Source organism: Fistularia commersonii, chromosome 7 (assembly GCF_037954325.1).
Source record: "Fistularia commersonii isolate RoL2024-O1a breed Wild chromosome 7, RoL_Fcom_v1.0, whole genome shotgun sequence".
NCBI lineage: Eukaryota > Metazoa > Chordata > Actinopteri > Syngnathiformes > Fistulariidae > Fistularia > Fistularia commersonii.
In genome coordinates this window covers 20,111,201-20,130,954 of record NC_141290.1, presented here as the reverse complement: position 1 = coordinate 20,130,954, position 19,754 = coordinate 20,111,201, and the positions used below count along the sequence as shown (strand labels likewise).

General features: G+C 39.8%; 1 protein-coding gene across 4 annotated transcripts in view; it reads left to right on the top strand.

The window, feature by feature from the left end:
- The window catches only part of grm7 (glutamate metabotropic receptor 7), a 152,502-nt gene that overhangs the window by 111,943 nt on the left and 20,805 nt on the right, over nucleotides 1–19,754 (top strand). For 2 of the 4 annotated variants that reach the window (XR_015106422.1, XM_086150254.1), the window contains exons 6-9: nucleotides 1,412–1,612; nucleotides 5,642–5,781; nucleotides 8,581–9,308; nucleotides 9,394–9,516. Coding sequence is in view for 3 of the 4 variants with exons in the window: in XM_086150254.1 (XP_086006380.1) it covers nucleotides 1,412–1,612; nucleotides 5,642–5,781; nucleotides 8,581–9,308; nucleotides 9,394–9,516 (1,192 nt within the window). In the remaining variant the exon portion in view is untranslated. Of the gene's footprint in view, nucleotides 1–1,411; nucleotides 1,613–5,641; nucleotides 5,782–8,580; nucleotides 9,517–19,754 lie in introns of all 4 variants that reach the window. The other 2 variants (XM_086150253.1, XM_086150252.1) reach the window with 1 other exon arrangement.

Here is a 19,754-nt window from a genome sequence, read left to right as displayed (position 1 = left end):
ATGTTGTTGTCATTTTTGCTTTTTTTTTCACTAAAAAAGTAATTTCACTATAAATTTTTTAGGTTCAAGTTAAATATAACCATGTTCAAAGCACTTTATATCAAGTCTCATCTAAGAAAAAAGTCACAAAATGGTGAGAAGATGTCATGAACAAATCAAGTAATTATTAAATATCTAAGATGATTTCAAATAACCTGATAAAGAGCTGATCCAAGGTGCTGGACGTACTGGAGAAGTTGGAATGTCAGTATTGAGTTAACAATTTTACTGTTTGTTAACTACGTTAACAAATGGCCTTCAGGATGGAGGTGGTCAGTCTGGTGTCATGGTGTGAGGACAGCAAACTCATCTCTAACATGAACAAGACAAAGCAAGTAATAGTGGACATGAGGAAGGAGAGGAGACCTCATCAGCCACTTTTCATCCAAGGTCCCGAGGTTAAGAGGACAAATAGTTTCAAATACCTGTGTGTTCACATCATAGAGGACCTCACACGGTCCCTCGACATTTAAGCAGGCTGAATAGTGGCTGTCCTTTCTTAGGAGGCTGAGGTGGTTTGGCATGTTGGCTTAAATCTTCAGAACTCTACAGCTGCATTGTTGAGAGCAGCTTTATCAGCTGCATCACCGTATGTTACCACAGCACCACCGCTCTGGACCACGAACGCTTTCAGCGAGTGGTAAATACTGCAGAGAAGATCACTAGGAGCCCCCTGCCTTCTCTGCAGAGCATCTACCACAGCATAGGGCTCAGTAGAGCTGCTTCCATTGTAAAGGAACAATTCCCGCCCAAACATGGACTCACACTCCTACCCGACAGCCAGACGTACAGGAGTGTGACATGTAGAACAGCACAACTGAAGAGCTCATTCTACCCAACTGTCATTAGACTTCTGAACAACTAAAAGGAGTCAATAACCATGTTCTATCTCAGACAGTTCTGCACTTTACATCCAGCTCAACCAGTGATGCACTCAAATTAAACGTAACTGTCTATTCAAACTGTCTGTATACAATCTGCACCTGCACTTTATGAGTTGCACTCTCAAAGCTGCGCTCAACTTTAACTTGCACATCTTGCCAACACTGTTTACATTGCAAATACTGCCTACATTTTTGTGTACTGTTCATGTTTTCCTGGATTGTTACATCAGGTTATCTGGCATATTATTATTTAGTGATCAAATCTTATCGGGATGCACTGCAAACAGCAAAGTAAGAATTTCATTGTACAGAGGAACACGTTTTCAGACTCTCCACATGACAAGAAACACTTTGAATCTTTGAATCTTAAATCTTAGTTGACATCTTCCCTGAGTTAATTTGTGAGGTACTAAGTCTCCAAGCTTCTCTCATATGTCTTTGGTTTGTTCCCCCTGGCAACCAAGTCTCCATCTCTCTTCATTCTTCAGGTCAGGAGAGGATTGGCATCGACTCCAAGTATGAGCAGGAGGGAAAAGTTCAGTTTGTGATAGATGCTGTGTACGCCATGGCCCATGCTCTGCACAACATGCAGCGAGACCTTTGTCCCGAACGTTCTGGGATCTGCCCTGAGATGGAACTGGCAGGAGGAAAGAAGTTGCTCAAATACATCCGCAATGTCAGCTTCAATGGTGAGTCCGGCTTTGACGGCAAGTGACATGGTAATGCCAATTGGAGATTAAAGCATCGTTATGTGGATGTTGTAATGTTAATTCTTTAAATTATGGTGTGACTTGCATCAGATCGTGTTGTATGAGTGATGTGAATAAACAATTCTAATATGACAAAATACAGGAGTTATAAGCAGTTATATGATGAAGTAACATGGCTCTTAAACTGTGATATAACAAAGTAACAAGGATCAGAAACAGTTACTGGTTGTGGGGGTAGGAGGACTGAAAAAAAGGATGTTGGCAGGCAGGAAGATGGTCATCACATTCTCCAGTGGGAAGAGGCAACTGGCATAGGCAATCACCACAACCACATAGGGGAAGCCAATCCAGGCTGTACCCCCCTTTTTACCCTATGGCAGCTGGGATAGGCTCAAGCATACCCCCTGACCCTAACTGTAGGATAAGCGGCAGACAATTGATGGATGGATAAAGTAATGTTAGACTGCATCCTATCAAAACCTCTTTAGGGTCCATTGACGACACATTGAGAAAATCGTCCTTCACAGCATGATCTGATTTTCAAGTCAGATGAGATGCAGATGGTTGTGGTGGTGGTGGGGGTGTCAATGAGTATTATGTCCATAAAATATTGTTTATACATTAAATATATGACTGGCAATGATAATAACTCTTACATCTAAATCTGATAATAAATTCTGATAATAATAATAAGGATCATGATAATAATGATAAAAATTAAGCTGGAAACTACAACTTCAATATACAGAACACAAATATCTTCTTCTTCATATTTTTTTTCTTTGCATCTTTGCAAAATTAACAAGCAGAGTCTGTATCTGTATGATCTGTTTTAAACAGCATTCTTGTGATGAGGCAGCTGCATATAGAATTTTGATTTGGGGGGGGCAGTCTTTTTTTTTCCTTTTTTTCTGAGGGAAAGAAAATTAGGTCAAAAATCTACCAGAAGCAATGGGTCTGTATGGAACTGAACTCATTTACATGGTGGTTACGGAAGCGGCAGCATGTTTGTGGAAAGAGGATCTGAATTGAGGGTGAAGATGTGACATGATGGAGGGTTTAGCTGCTACATGAAGCCACAGGAAAATAAAACAAAACCTAGCACAGGCAGGATCATACAGAACCGGCTGTAAGACACAATGTAACGGGAAGTCATTACATCAGAGCAAATGTTTGAGCAAAAAGTGAAACAAATAACTCGGTCATCATAATCGAATGTCACAGTCAAACTGAGTATTATCTCTATAATTACACAAAACACAAAAGCGGTTAAATAGAAGATGCTTAAACATCATATGAACAGTTAGTGTTGAGCAGTGAATGGAGCTAGTATTATTCATTGGTAATAACTAATAACTGTCAATGATGATTACAAGTTATTAATCAACATTATCAAAATATCATGAGTTCAGTAATGATATTAACCTTTGTTTAAGCCCTATATTGTGGAATGCAGTCTCATGAAAAAAAAAAAACCTTTATGTCAAATCTCACTACATCCATTAATCTTCTCTTTGGAATGATATTTTGATGTATATGGTGTAAATTCAAGCACTGATCCTGTCACACAGTCTTGTCATAATATACGCACAGAAAATACCAGAAAATTTTATCTAACAACCCAAAATGTGTGTGTATATGTGTTTGTTTGTGTATAAAAGAACTGCAAAAATGGCGGCCTTAATGAAAAATGCTGGCAGTTGTAATCCAAAGACTACTACCTGGTAGGCACAAATGAATGAAAGGGGTGCAAATAGATTAAGTCCTGTGGAAATGTACATGGAGATGCGGTTGTGTTAGTAAAAGAAAGAGGAAGCAGTGAGATATTCAAAAGCATCTATACAGGAGACTTTAAGGTGACCAAGCGTTAGCATTATCAACCAGGGAATATGCTGTCACTCTTTAGAGTCTCAACTCCTTCCCCTCTACTTCCATGGCCGCCTTCCAGTAGTTTATCAAGGATGCTCTCTCTTTCACAAGCTACTCAATCTCTTCCGAGTACTGATGGCCTTGTCTTTCCTATCGGACCCTCTCAGTGCAACAGCTGTAGATGGTCGCTTCTATCTTCTCAAGTTTTTCTTTTGATGCCCCCTTTCAGACTCTCTAGGACATGAACAAGCCCCAACCATTTCTATAAATTTTATATATTATTTCTTGATGAGTGTCTGATGTTATGTTTTGTTGATGGACATGAGTTCAAATAGTCTTGTTCTTGCCACAATGTCTTTATTTTTTTAATTAGAACAAGGCAAGCAAAATGGCAGGAGTAACACACGTTAACCTGCCTCCTCTTTACGCTCCTTTTTTATGAACAGGTAATGCAGGGTCTCCTTGAGAAGCCGCAGGAGCTTCCTTGAAGTCAGAGGAGACTCAACTTCCATTCTGAAAGGCCAATAATTCAGCAAATTTATTGCCGCGTCACACCAAGTGACTTTGGTCGTTAAAGCAGGTCATAAAAGTCGTGGAGTGAATCTGCCTTTCTAACTTTTCTCTTGGCGGTAACATAAACTGCTGATTTTACAAACATTCTGTCATCCTTCCTGACAGTTGGTTTGGAAAGTCAGAGGTCACAGGGATGGAAAACTGGGTGCAGATCCTTGACTTACTTATTGATCACAATTTCTCAAAAAGATACTCCCCAGTTTTGCCATCTATGAAGGAATTTAAAAATCTAAATAATGAAACTATTAGTGATTAGCCATCAAATAATCAGCAAATCAAGAAATCAAGAAATAATCTAAAACTCCAAAATTAGAATCTCAAAATTAGATAAAATTATGCAAAAAATAGATAAAAAATCTAAAAATAACATATAAAAATATAGGAAAGTCCATGAGAAATGAAAGTTACCTAAGAAAGGACAGGAACATTAAAAAGATAAATGGAACAATCCTAAAACAGAACAAGACAATGTCAAATAGCTACAGAAGATTATGTGAGAAATGTTCAAGCAAAAATTATTTTGCTTACGTTGAAATGTCACAAGCATGTGTCTCAGTGGTCATGACTATCTCAAGCCTAGTACAGCAGGACATGGAGAGTTTGGAGGGACAAAAAAAGCCAAAAAGCTGAAATGAAAGCATTGGTGAAAACAAACCTCTGTTTTGTTTGTTTAGGGCAGGAAAGGGCATCCACAACCAAACAAAGTTCAGAGTTGACTGTGCTTTAAATAAAGGTTGAAGCAACCATTCACAGTAAATAAACAGGGTCCCCGGGGTCTTTGGCTACAGAGCAATAAAGCCAAAAATACTCTGCCTGCTCACTGGAAATCCTCTACAGCAGCTTCGAAAGCCACTTGGTCCCTTTTCCTGATGCTGGTTTTAATGAAGCTGCTGACCCTATGAAGAAATAAGTACTTTGAAGAATGGATGGAAATAAGTAGCTTTGGAATATATTCACATAAATATGTAATTAAATAGCTGAATTTGGGAGATTTTTACTTTATAGCTTTGAAAAGTAGTCTTTGTATTAATTTTTCAAAGTGCCGTTAGATTTGACCCTTTAGACATAGTCTAAATAAAATTTGACACACTTTTAATTTTCTTGAATGTTTTAATGGTAAATGAAGAAGAAGAAGAAGATCAAATTGTGTTTTAATTTAGCAATGTTTATCTATCTCATTTTCAACAGGAATTGTTTGTTTGGAGAGAAGAACTGCATTCATAGCATTCCAGAATTTCCAGTAAACACTGCCTCCATAGAAAAAGGCAATCAGCAACATTTTAATTAAATAACATCTTTCATGAAATTAAATTGCATTTTTTTCTTTTTTTTTTTTCAGTTTTGCTTTGAAATCATGTTCTTTATGACATTATAGTGATGTTTTTCTGACAGAAAAACGGTTGATCAATGCCACTAACAACATCTTTACTGGAGTTCTTTTGTGTTGTCTTTCCAATCAGATCATTCAATCCTGAGGCAGCTGCAAACACTCTATCAACTGACCAGCATATTGATTGAGTGAAGATTCAATGATTAAAATAACTGCAACATGTGTTTTTCAAACAGGAAGTGCTGGAACATCTGTGACCTTCAACCGTAATGGTGATGCTCCGGGACGTTACGACCTGTTTCAGTATCAATGGAGCAACGTGAGCGGGCCAGGGTATCGGATTATCGGGCAATGGACTGAGAGTTTGCAACTCAATGTGAGTCCAGCAATGTTGTGTTTGTGTTGTATTTTTGTCTGAAGTTCTACTTTTCTTTGTTTGTTTCTGTTGTTTGTAAGCTGATTTTTATTTGGTCATATGACTTGGAACATTGTCGAAAAGAAGTTGACTTGAAATTATTGAGATTCTCTTGACACCAGACTTATGTGTCTTTGTGTGTGTGTGTTGGTGTGTGTTGGAACATATACATAAAGGTTTATTGATTAACCCCCTACACTCACAAACCCTCAAAGCCCCTCTCCCTTGTGTCCCCATCAGGATTATCCTACCTCCTCAATATCCATTCTTATTGAGCGGCAGGGGGATCGGATGTGAGAGTTGTCTGTTAATCACATCTGAAGGAGCTCAGTTCCAAAGCCTGCCGAGGTGGATTAGTACAATATTAAGAGCATTTTGTTGTTTTTTTTTTATCAGGGCTCAGTTTTTCTACCAAAATTCATGTATGCATTGATTTTCAGCTTTAGAGCCATTCCAACATTTCAATATGAAGGGACCTGACTTTCTTTTTTCTATTATCATTCTTTTTGAATTTCAAAAAAATGAAATTGTTTTTTTCAGAATCCATTAGAATTTTATTGATAATTTTGAAGCACACAAGTTACACTTTTTTACATTTTCAGACTAGTTTACTCGATTTTTTGTTGGCTATTCCTTTTTCTTGGTTTGCCTTTTAATAAAAAGAGTTTTTCTTTGCATATCACCTAAATGTCCCCTTTAACTTTATAGCTCAGATTGCGCCATTTCCATCCAGCTTTTAGGTAATTTTCTGTAAAATTTTTGTGTCATTTTTTGAGTACTGCCAGAACAGCCCGCTCCTGATCAACTCTTTTTGGATTGCACTTCCAGTCCCATGAGACCCGAGGAGCTTGCTGAGGCCCCAGCAGCAATAACACACTGTGCATTTGTGTGTGTTGTCATGCGAGTCACAAACTACCATCATTACTGAAGATGCATGTGGCTGCATTGCCGCTGTAATGTGATGCAGCACACAAGGACTCGCATGTTTGACCTCTGGCTGAACTGCAGTGTTTCCATTGGCAGGAAAGAAACAATGTAACACATGTTGGGTGAAGTTACTGGCTTTTTTTTAAATGTAACTTTATCATACCCAAATTTCTTCATTATAAACTCAGAATGTAATATGGTCTCATAAGTCGCTGATCAGAATTATCATCAGAATTATCATCAGAATTAATCATCGGAAAGTCATTTTAGGTAATTTGGTGATTTCAGGTATAATGGCTTCCTGATTTTTAAAGAATTTGTTTAGGATTTCAGGTTGTAAAATTACTCACAGATTTCTGTGGTATATCATCAATCCTTATATAGAGTTTTTATATTATATCATATATATCATATTTGTCATGGTGTTTCAGGTTAAACGTTGTTTACTCTAAGTGCCTTTGTAGTATTCGATTCCAACAAGGGCTTTCTGTGTGGAGTTTGCATGTTCTACCCTGTGTATACATGGGTTTCCTCCTGGTTCTCCGGTTTCCTCCCATAGTCCAAAAACATGCAGCAGGTTAAATGGAAAAAAAAATGGGAGAATTGCCCCGAATGCAGAATGAATGAGTGAGTGAATGTTGTCTGTCTGTATATGTGGCCCTAACAGGCAACCAGCCTCTTGCCTGATGACAGCTGGGATAGGCTCCATCATCCCTGAGTGCAGGATAAGGGATAGTAGATGGATTGATGGATGGATGGATGGATGGATGGATGGATGGATGGAATTAATCAATTTTTTTCTGTTGTTTAGCTATTTCTCTGGTATTTGTCTTTTTTTCCTTCTGATTATTCATTGCTTTTTTCATGTTTTTGAAACACTTACATGACTTTTATCTACTGGCAGTGTCATGGGGGAATTATCCCCTGGCCTGGTTTACTAAGGCAAAATACCTGGACAGGGGTCGAGACCAAAGGTTGTTTTATACTCTTCTTTAAATGGTTGTTTGAAGAGCAAGTGTAAGTGTAGCTTTATATCCAGTGTAGCCTGGGCAGCATGTCTTATAAGACAGGTGGCCATCCTCACAATACAAAAGGCATGATTCACAGCTGAGCATCATGTCACCTGGTGAAGTAATGTCCATTGTAAAGGTTTTCATAAATGCTGAGGTCAGCCCAAGTGACAGAGTGACATCTGTTGGCACATATTTTGCTCAGACTTTGTATCTGGTGTATTTCTGTAAAATGATTGTCAAGGAAAGTCATCACTGAATAACAAGCTGCTCCAGGTAGCCATAAACAGACCAACTTGGATAACAAAAACTGACAAATCAATCTTAATCCAGTGCACATTTACCAGAGGTTTTGATTACCAAAACTTCAACTGAAACAAAGGGGCTAAGGTCAGTGATTCAACCAAACAAATGTCACAAGATCCCATGACAATCTAAACAGTGCATTTGGAATTACACATGGTTATAATTAATCCTTTATTAATCCCTCATGGGGAAATTCATTCTCTGCAATTACCACCAGTACCAGCGGAGTAGTTAGGGCTTCAGTGTCTTGCTCAACAACACTTCGACGCAGTAGGGGGAGCCGGGAATCAAACCAAGAATGTTCAGTTCCAAAGACGATTGCTCTACCTCCTGCGCCACGTTACCCTTGTTCAAACACTAATGAACGCCTGACACTTTTCTGATGGATACTGTGGAAAAGCATTCTCTGCATTTGGGAAACTCTAAAATGTAAACATAAGCTTACTCTGCAATCCTCACCACAGTACAAAAAGCAAGGGTTGACTTCTCAGACTTACCTTTAATTCTTTCTCTGCAGATTGAGGATATACAATGGCCTGGTGGTGAGCAGGAAGTTCCAAGCTCCGTGTGCAGCCCTCCATGTCTGACCGGCCAGCGTAAAAAGGTGGTGAAGGGCATGTCCTGCTGTTGGCACTGTGAGCCCTGTGATGGCTACCAATATCAACATGACGAGTTCTCTTGCAAACTTTGCTCATACAACCTGCGACCCAACACAAACCACACTTCTTGCCAGCCAATTCCAATTATTAGGCTGGAGTGGCACTCTCCATGGGCCATGATCCCGGTGTTCCTGGCTATGCTTGGGATCATAGCCACAACGTTTGTCATGGCTACATTTGTACGCTACAATGACACACCAATCGTTCGTGCATCTGGCAGGGAGTTGAGTTACGTCCTGTTGACAGGGATTTTTCTTTGCTACATCATCACCTTCCTAATGATTGCCATGCCAGATGTGGCCATTTGCTCTTTCAGAAGGATTTTCCTTGGGCTAGGAATGTGCATCAGCTACGCTGCCCTCCTAACCAAAACTAACCGCATTTATCGAATCTTTGAGCAAGGCAAAAAGTCAGTGACAGCTCCACGATTGATAAGCCCCACCTCACAGTTAGCCATCACATCCAGCCTCATCTCTGTCCAGCTACTGGGGGTCCTGATCTGGTTTGGTGTGGACCCACCAAACACCATAATCGACTACAACGAGCAGAAGACCATCAATCCAGAATTTGCACGAGGCGTGTTGAAGTGCGATATCACAGATCTACAGATAATCTGCTCTTTGGGTTACAGTATCTTACTGATGGTCACATGTACTGTTTATGCAATCAAGACTCGAGGCGTACCAGAGAATTTCAATGAGGCCAAACCCATTGGCTTCACCATGTACACGACCTGCATTGTTTGGCTGGCCTTCATACCGATCTTCTTTGGGACAGCACAATCTGCAGAGAAGGTAAGAAAACATTAAGTTTTTAACTGACAATTGAGTTTTTTGGGGATAATGTATTGAAAAAAACAACCTGATCAATCAGAAAAACAGTATGTTTCTCTTTCTGTCTTGAACATCTCCACCTTAGTTTTATCTTTTTGTAGTGGTGAAAAGTGTTAGGTGTCCAAAACCAGCCAGCTGTGACATTGATGAATCCTGAAAGATGCATTTTTACATGGTTTTCCACTGAGGTTTTACATGTTTTAAGCAATATATTCAACATTGTTACATACATTCACTTCCATTCTGACAACAAGGTACTGAGGATGAAACTGCTTTTTTTGATGCCTGCTGTTGGTACAATATCTGTCAAAGATTTGAAGAAAGGTGGAATAATGAATACCTAAATCCATTTATACTATTCAAGATTTCAATTAAAAGAACATCTCATTATAATGATGACAATACAGCAATGCATATACCTCAGTGGTAAAAGAAAGTCAGTCAGAGTTATAGTATTCTTATCAATCATGTTGAACTCAATGACAACAAAGTCATTTGATTCTGCAACTGCAACACGGAAATACTGGAATATATATATATTGGGTTTTTTCATGTGTATTAATTCATTATATGATGGTGCTCATTTTTAAGAATAAGGGGCTGTGCAGAATTGCGGCAACTATAGAGGGATAAAGTTGATATGCCATACAACGATGTCATGGGAAAGAGTAGTGGAAACTAGACTGAGAGCAGAAGTCAGCATTTGTGAACAGCAGCATGGCTTCATGCCGAGAAAGAGTACTACAGATGCAGTATTTGGATTGAGAATGCTAATAGCAATGTACAGAGAAGGCCAGGGGAGCTGCTTTGTGTTTTTGTAGACCTAGCATAGCATATGACAGGGTGCCAAGAGAGGAGGTCTATTATTGTATGAGGAAATCTGGAGTGGCAGAGAGGTATGTTAGACTGGTGCAGGACATGTATGCTAGCTGTGAGACACTGGTACGGTGTGCTGTAGGGGTAACAGAAAAGTTCAAGGTGGAGGTGGGACACCATCAGGGTTCAGCTCTGAGCCCCTTCTTGTTTGCAATGGTGATGGACAGGCAGACGGATGAGGTTAGACAGGAATCTCCATGGAACATGATGTTTACAGATGACATTGTGATCTGCAGTGAGAGCAGAGAACAGGTTGAGGAAAATCTAGAAAGGTAGAGGTATGCACTGGAAAGGAGAGGAATGAAAGTAAGTCACAACAAGACAGAGTATATGTGTGTGAACTCAAGTGGAACAGTGAGGCTACAGGGAGTAGAGATCAAGAAGTTGGAGGATTTCAGGTACTTTGGGTCAACAGTCAAGAGCATCGGAGAGTGTGGAAAAGACATGAAGAGACGGGTTCAAGGAGGTTGGGATGGGTGGAGAAAAGTGTCAGGGGTACTATGTGATAGAAGACTATCAGCCAGAATGAAAGGAAAGGTGTACAAGACAGTGGTGAGACCAGCGATGCTGTATGGCCTAGAAACAGTAACAATGACCAAAAGACAGGAGGCAAAGTTAGAGGTTGCAGAGATGAAGAGTAAGGTTCTCTGGGCTGAATAGGATCAGGAATAAGTCTATCAGAGGAACAGCACACGTCAAATGGTCAGAGAAGCCAGACTGAGATGGTTCGGTCATGTACAAAGGCGGGATAGAGAATATATTGGTAGGCGGATGCTTGAATTGGAGCTGCCCGGCAGGAGGTCTTGAGGATGACCAAGGAGAAGATTTATGGACGTAGTGAGAGAGGAAATGAAGGTAGTTGGTGTGAGAGTGGAGGATACAGAGAATAGGGTTAGATGGAGAAGGTTGATTCATTGTGGCGACACCTGAAGGGAAAAGCCGAAAGGAGAAGAGGGAGAAGAAGATTAATTCATTATAACTGTCACAGTAAACAGAAATTCGGAATTCATTAAAACTGAGAACCTGGATTTTACCTCAGAGAAGCTTAAAAAAATCAGATTAAGATGTAATAGTTATTATCATTGTTACTCATATATTTAATGTATTAACAATATTTATAGATATAATATTCATTGACATCCCCACCACCACCACAACCATCTGCATTTCATCTGACTTATAAATCAGATCATGCTGTGCAGGATGATTTTCTCAATGTGTTGTCAATGGACCCTAAAGAGGTTTTGAAGGGATCCAGTCTAACATTACTTTATCCATCCATCAATTGTATACCGCTTATCCTACATTGGGGGTCACTGAGGTTATGCTGTAGCCTATTCCAGCTGCCATTGGGTGAGAGGCAGGCTACACCCTGGACTGGTCAGCAGGCAATTGCGGGGCCACATATAGAGACAGACAACCATTCACGCTCTCATTCACACATCTGGGCAATTTTACTTGCTGCATGTTTTTGGACTGTGGGAGGAAAGCAGAAACATGTTACCTTTATCAAAGTCCAAATATTACATTTCTAGGACTTAATATTTATGTAATATTCTTTTAATTCATAGACATATTTTCCATTATAGTCGTAAACTTGTCTGAAAAATGTGTTTGAATGTGTCGACAGGTATTTAAAAAACATGTGGAAAGTTGCATTAAGGGATCTTTCCTTTTTTATTATATGAAAATGACTGATGACATAATACATCAGAGATCACCTGAAAACTAATTTAAAAATCCAATGAAAATTCATTAAAAAATGACCGAGTATGTTAAAACAATATTTTTTTTAACAACATAAAGATATAGTTGAAAATTAAGAAAAAAAATACTTGAAAATATGTTTACATGCCAAGATAATTCCATCAATGAAAATATTCAAAAAAGAAGTCAAAGGGGTGGTAGAGGGATTGTCATTGGGTCTAAACACTGGTTCAATTCCATGGTCCTCCTAGGAGACACTGAACCCCTAACTGCTCCCCTGGTGCTGCTTTGGCATGGTTCATCCATGATGGGTTAAATCCTGCAAGGGATTAATAAAATATATATAAAAAAAAAAGCCACCTCAAACTAAAGTCTTATTTGACCAAAATAAAATAAAAATGTCCCTGAATTTTTGAAATGTTTCAAAATGGTCTCAAAAATAATTGCAAACTGCCCAAAAATAACCCCAAAAAGAAACTATTGCTATTGCTATCTATTGCTTCTCTGGTCTGAAAAAATATATATATGTCATTTACCATTTAATTCTAAAGAGAATTTTTATCTTCTTATTAAAGGTTAAGGGTGAACATGGTGGCCCAGGGAGAAAAGTGGGACACAGTTAATGAGCAGTACCTCCGTCTTGCACTGGGACTTGGACTGGTAAACTGGTTCATTTCCCTGTAGCCCTTCTGACATCTGCTACTTTTAATATTCAGTCCTAAATAAAATAATTATTCCATGACTTTTCACTGAATAGAACGTCAGAGGCAGAGACCATGATTTTTCCTAAAAGTGACTCGATTGTTGTTGCTATTGTTGTGATCATACTCATCATCAATCTGTTTTGCCCTACAGAAACCTTAAAAATAAAGTTCAAATAATAAGAGGAAATTAAAATGTCTGGACTTCATGCATGTTATAACTATTACAGTCATGAATATTCAATCATAATTATAAGAGAAAATAATAATTGCAGAAAAATAAAGGGAACACTTACACAACACCATGTAATTCCAAGTCAATCACACTTCTGTGAAATCAAACTGTCCACTTAGGAAGGAACACAGATTTATTTTGGCTTGTTTTAAGGACATCAAATCAATCCAATTTATCAAAGTTGGATCAGCCTGTAGTGTGTTCTTCCACTTTCATTTTGAGTGTGACTCCAAATCCAGACCTCCATGGGTTGGTAAATTTAATTTCCATTGAGAATTCTTGTGTGACTTTGTTGTCAGCACATTCAACTATGTAAAGAACAAATTATTTAATGAGAATTTTTTCATTCATTCAGATCTAGGATGTGTTATTTTAGTGTTCCCTTTATTTATTTGAGCAGTGTAGTAGTTGTAGTAATATTAGTAGCACTAGGAACAGTAGAAGTTGTAGTAATGTTACCACAATGTATCTTTATTGTATTATAATTTTCTTTAATAATCATTTTGGTAATAGTTGCTCAATTCCACTTTTTCCACTCTTTAGACATTTTAGGAAAATTCACTGCACAAAAAGTGCCAAAAGGTTTAAAAATTCTCTTACACAGTTTGTTCTCTGACAAGGCTTTTTCTTTTATTCTCCTCACAATGAAAATCATTCACTTGATTTCTCAATTATCAGGTTTCACAAGCTGTTTTGCCTCAGATTTTCAGATAGGTTCTAGTAGATTTCCAGGTGATTTCTCTTTTTTTTTTGAATTTACAGCATTTTAATGTAACATCCCTCCCATTTTTTTAAGATTTATTTATTAATCTACATACCCACCAGATATTTTATAGATGCATAACTCATTTTAAACCACTGCTTTTTTCATGTTGGTCAGTTCTGTGAAGAGAAATTTTCTATGATTTGAAAAATGTCCCCTGTCTCAGATGGAAGCAATGAATTGAAAGCTTGAATCTGTGGGAAGTGATAGGAAGCGGGAAGTCAAAAGATCTGTAGAGGTTGAAGTGGATGAAGTGGTGTGGTGTGGGATGGGTGAGGGGGTAGAATGGGAGAGTGTTTCTTGGCTTCAAACTGCAAGCCTTTCAGGGTCAGTCGGATTCTTCATTTTTTCTATATTTCAAACACCTGTAGCTGTGACTCAAGTGTTAAAATGGGATGTTGATAGGTATTCAAGTGTTTTATTTTCCCGTCATTTGTCAGTCATGTCAGCATCCCTTCATTTTCATTGAGCCTATCTTCATCTGTAAATAACCCCATCATCTGCTCATCTCTGTTTTCTCTGTCTATCATCTCATCATCAATCAACAAATGCTTCATCTGTCAATAATTCATCATTTGCTCATTATACTTTCATACAGGATGTCTATCATCGATGTGCTATGTTCCCTAAGTGAGTGCACTCAAGTACATATACTATTGAGACTTAAGTTATCAAAGAGTATTGGGGTTGAGGCCGTAATACCATGCTGCCGTTACAGAAGACCTTTATTTACACAGTGGGAAGAAGCCTCAACCAAATCACAAATAAACACTATCGCCCTCTAGCGGCACCTGGGAGAAATGACCAGAGCAAGCAACTTGAACCCACATCTTCTCCCCACTTATCTAGAATACAGTACCCCAACTCTTTTGGATCGTAACTGGGTGTTCAAACAGAACAATATTAAACATTTTAATTACCCCTTTTTTACAAACAATAAATCAACCAGGCCTAGAGGCAATGAAATGAACCGATAACACCACTTCCCTGAGGCTGGGGGTAGACTGCCCCACACCTTGAGTCTGGGGATTATTCTGCCTCTTTGCTGAGACACAAGTCACTAATAGAACAAATGGGGCAAGGGCCCTTACCCCAATTCTCTTAAAAGGTTAGACCATCAGGGGTTAGGAATCGTGAAGGGTACCTCCTCATTGTCTGGAGGAGGAACAGCCTCGAGGTTGGGAGAAATCTGGTACCCCCCCATTCCCCCGCCACTATCATTGGGACTGTAACTGGTTGACTCAGTCCTGCTGGTTGTTGTGGCTCTCAGGGTAAAAGGATTCCCAGCTCACTGACCCGCATCTGATTAGTTTGATGTTTCCAGAGTACTCCTGAGCACACATCAACTGTGTAAGATACTGGCCCCAACTGGGACACCACCACACCTGGCATCCACTTCTCCTCCCCTTGCCTATAAGCACGGGCCAGGACAGAATCCCCCACTGCGAAGTTTTTGTCCTTGGCAAATAGGGCCCTGTGATCCTGATGATCTGCCTGAGCCTGATACACCACTGCTGCCACACTTGGCTTAAGGAGGTTGAAGCGGGTTCGGAGCTGGCAGCAGAGGAAGAGCGTGACCAGGGACTCATTAGTTATAGCATGTGGGGCATTTCTGTAGCTGAGCAAGAATGAATCCAGCCTATGCCGAACTGTGGTTGACCCTCTGGACGCTTTCAACGAACACTCCAGCATTTGCACAAAACTTTCTGCCTGTCCATATGTGGCTGGGTGAAATGGTACAGAGCGCATGTGCTTCACCCCATTCGCTTTGAGAAAAGCTCAAAGCGAATCGTCTCAGCAGTCATGGTGGAATCCATCAGCTGCACTTCCAGCCACTTGGGCAGTGTGGGCATCTACTACCACCAGAAACATAGGTCTCTCCGAAGGGCCTGCAAAATCAAAATGCATTCACTGCCACTGCGCCCCTGCCCATGGCCATGATTTTCCTTGGGCCTGGATGCATAAGGGCCCATCCATGCCTAACAGAACTTGGGCTGATAATCTGGCTTGAGTGTCAGCACTACGTCAAAATCCTTTAAAGTTCCCCGTTCATCTTTGAACACCTCTGTGTGACTATTTAGAACTGTTCCCAGGGTGTCATTGTTATGCATGCGATGAATGGATTTGGCTGACGCTATTGCTCTCCAGTTCAGTCTCATACTTCTCAACCACTAATGGCAAATTGGGGGTTGTGTTACTTTTGAGTACATACAGGGGAAGCTGTGCACTTTGTTTATTTATCTGTACCCTAACTTTCACCATCCCTGCTGTAGTGATAACTTGGCCAGTTTATGTTTTCAGAAAGATGTGGGTGTGGCACAGATGGATGTGGCTAAATTGTGCATTATGCAGCTTCTCTGAGATAATGAACATTGCTGCACCTGTGTCTCCTTGTGTCACTCTGCATATCATTGGTGGGATGGTAATTTCCCTGTCTCCTTGAATTTTCGCTCCATTTGTTGTCTTTCCTCCCCCATGTTGTGGTTCCTGCTTTACTTCTTTGTCTGCTCTCTTTGCATGTGTGTGAAATGTGGCCTTTACTTACCACAGCAGTGGCAACTCTGGTCCTTGTAAAAGCAGTCACTTTCAGTATGGTTTGTCCCCCCAGCACGAATGAGAAGGAAACTGCATTCACCTTCAGCGAGTTGCTAAACTGCTGGGACTGCCTTACCACTGTCTCCATAGACATGAAGATTTCCACTGCTTTCTGATAGTGTGAGGTTGGCCTCTGTTAGTAGCTTCTTCTGCATGGACTCACTGCTGAGGCCACAGACCAACCTGTCCCTGAGTGCATTTTGCAGGTGATCCCCAAATTCACAATGCTCAGACAATTTCCTTAAATCCATAATGAATTGTGCAAATTGGTTCCCCCTGTGCTTGATGTTGTTTATAGAAGTGATATCTTTCAGCAATCACAGTGGGTTTTGGGGAGAAATGGGCATGCAGGACTTCCACAGCCTGATCATAAATTTTACATCCTGGTTTCTCTGGGGCAGTGGTGCTCACACTTTTTCAGCATGCCAACTACTTATAAAATGACCAAGTCAAAATGATCTACCCACAACAAAAATGCAAAATGTTCTTTATATGTACAATGTATGTTGCTCTACCTTGAATAACCGCATAAGCCAATACTGAACAATAAAAAATAATTATGTAAATTTTTTGTCATCACCCAAGTTCACTCTGATGACTTGCACTGAATTGAATCAGTCAGGGATGCATAGTCCAGACAGTAGCTGCTGGCAGTCAGCCTTATTAACGATGACGTGACTCACCCAGAACGATGGTTCGGTCATGGCTTTTGCTTTTGAAGTCTGTTGTGTGAAAAGTGACTGCTTTCCGGACAACTTGGCTTTTAGTTCTTTCTCTTTCTCAGCTCGCTTTTTGGCGGGATGTCCGTGTCGTATTTTCCATGAACAGCCCGAAAATGCGGCTCCACATTACTCTTCTTTATTATTGCAATGGTGGACTGGCAGATGAGGCAAACGCACTTTGAAAATGTCATTGTGAAAAAAAAGTCCTCCTCCCGTTCCGTATAATAAGGTTTTGTCTTCTTACTTGGTGCAGCTCCCCCACTTATTTTATATCCTTTCTTAAGTTTAAGAGAAAAAGTGCTTGCTGACTAGCTTGTTAGTTTTGCTAAACTTCGCACCATTGTTTGTGCATGTGCAGTGACCTCAGTGTCAGAAAAAAATCAGATGTCACCTGACTGGCTGCCCTGTATATCAGTGAAGTGACAGGATGGATGATAGCCTGACGTCTTTTTTTAGGTCATGAGATCTACCAGTATTACCTTTGCAATCGACTGGTAGATCGGGTTCAACCTAATGAGCTCCCCTGCTCAGGGGCAATCAAGCTGCGCCACAGTCAATACGGTTTCAGCCCAATCATAAACAGAAGGACCAGAAGCTTCCTGTCATCCTCTATGCCATTTGCCAGCACCAAGTTTTCAAACCTCTCCACATATGTCAACCACTGCTCCGTAGCTTCATCAAAGGCCCTGACATAACGGACGATCCCCGCCATCTTCCAGCTGCTAGCAATGCTAACATTCGCCGCCGCCAACTAGCGCGGATTCTTCACCACTGAAGCGTCCTTGCGAGCCAACGGGTACTCATTGCCAATATGTTATGTTCCTTAAGTACACTTAAGTACATATACTGCCAGGACTTAACTTATCGAAGAGTGATGAGGGCGAGGCCATGATATAAATTAACACCATCACCCCCTGATGGCACTCCGGGAGAAATGACCATAGCAGACAAACACAATCCAATACTTCACACTATGAATCTAGCATCCTTAATCTTTATTTGTTCCTTGTATTACTCTTTCATCTCAGTTGACGTTGCAAATTCCTATTTGCTTAAACACTAAGAATACAGATACTTCTACGAATTATCATTAGTATAATACATGTCCTGAATAGAACATTTGGATTGTGTTTGTTTTCACTGTAAATCATTGCTGTTTCTATGATTGTTAACATGACAGTGTTTAAATGTAGCTCAACCACACAATTTAAAAATAGTTAACTTTACCTGAAAAAATGTTTTAAAAATGTAGCCAAGGTGAAAATGTGACAAAATTATTCTTGTTGTCATGTATTTTAGCAATATTTAGTATGGCAACCATTTAAAGAGAGGGAGTCAAAATAACAGCAACTCAAAAAAGAACAACAAAACACATGGGATTATCATTTTCATGTTAACTATAAGAGCATGATTACCATAAATAGCTAAACACAGACTGGCGTGGCGCCAGCTAAACAAAGACAAATGTCAGAATGTAAGGATTATAAATGCATCATCAGTTCAGTGATTATTGAAGGAACATGGATTTGGCAAAGATTAAAGAAAAAAAAAGACTAAATGATTTGTAAGTCTCTTACTTCTAACAGTACCAGGGACCTGGCAGATGGATGGTGGCCTCTTGCATGATAAGAAACAAAATTATGTTAAAACCATGGGAAATGTTACATGCATTAAACAGTTATTTACAGCAACATAATAACATGAAGGTAATACACTTCACTTCAAAACGTGGGAAAGAATTTTTTGTCATTAAGTTATATTCCATCATGAAATTAGAATGAGTTCAGTTCAACACACTTAACCAGTTCAATGAACTGAACTAGTTCACAGAGTACTACTTGTTAAGTTAGCCAAGTGTGATTGGTCCCGGTTGCTGCATGTTTTTTCTTTAGCATGGAAGCGGGAGAACATTTTGTTGTGTTGCATCAACTGGACAGAGAGAAAGAGATAGAGAACAAAATACTGATAGGGTGTGTGTGTGGTTAGTCAGCACCAAGCACAGCGGCGACATCCTGCCTTTGCTGCTTGTTATTATCTACCTGCACTGTGACAAGTGGAATATAAATGAAGAAGGAACAGACAGGCATAGACACACACACACACACACACACACACACACACACACACACACACACACACACACACACACAGAGACAAGACATGCATGAATGCCCCCAAGCACATAACTTAACACATGCAAACACCTACTGTCTGACTGTCAGATCCACAAGATGAGGAGTGAGGGAACTAAAAAGTTGGAGGGTGGTGGGAGATGGGTAGGAAATGCTGGGGAGGATGGTGAAGGAGTTGCAGATAGGGACAGTGAGGAGGGGGAGAAAACTGAAAAGTTTGGAAGCTCAACAACAAACTTGAATGGAAATTTATGCAACGCCAAAGGTGATAGTTTTTTTGGACTGCATAAACAAAAAACTCTAAAGTATTACACAATTAGCAAAACCTTAAACTCAAAGATCAAAACACTGGACCAGATTACCACCACTACAAGCACAGTGTCAGCTCCACACAGCAAAGCAATGCACACAGTGATTTGCAAAACACTAAACACACATGTGTACAGGTCCTTCTCAAAAAATTAGCAT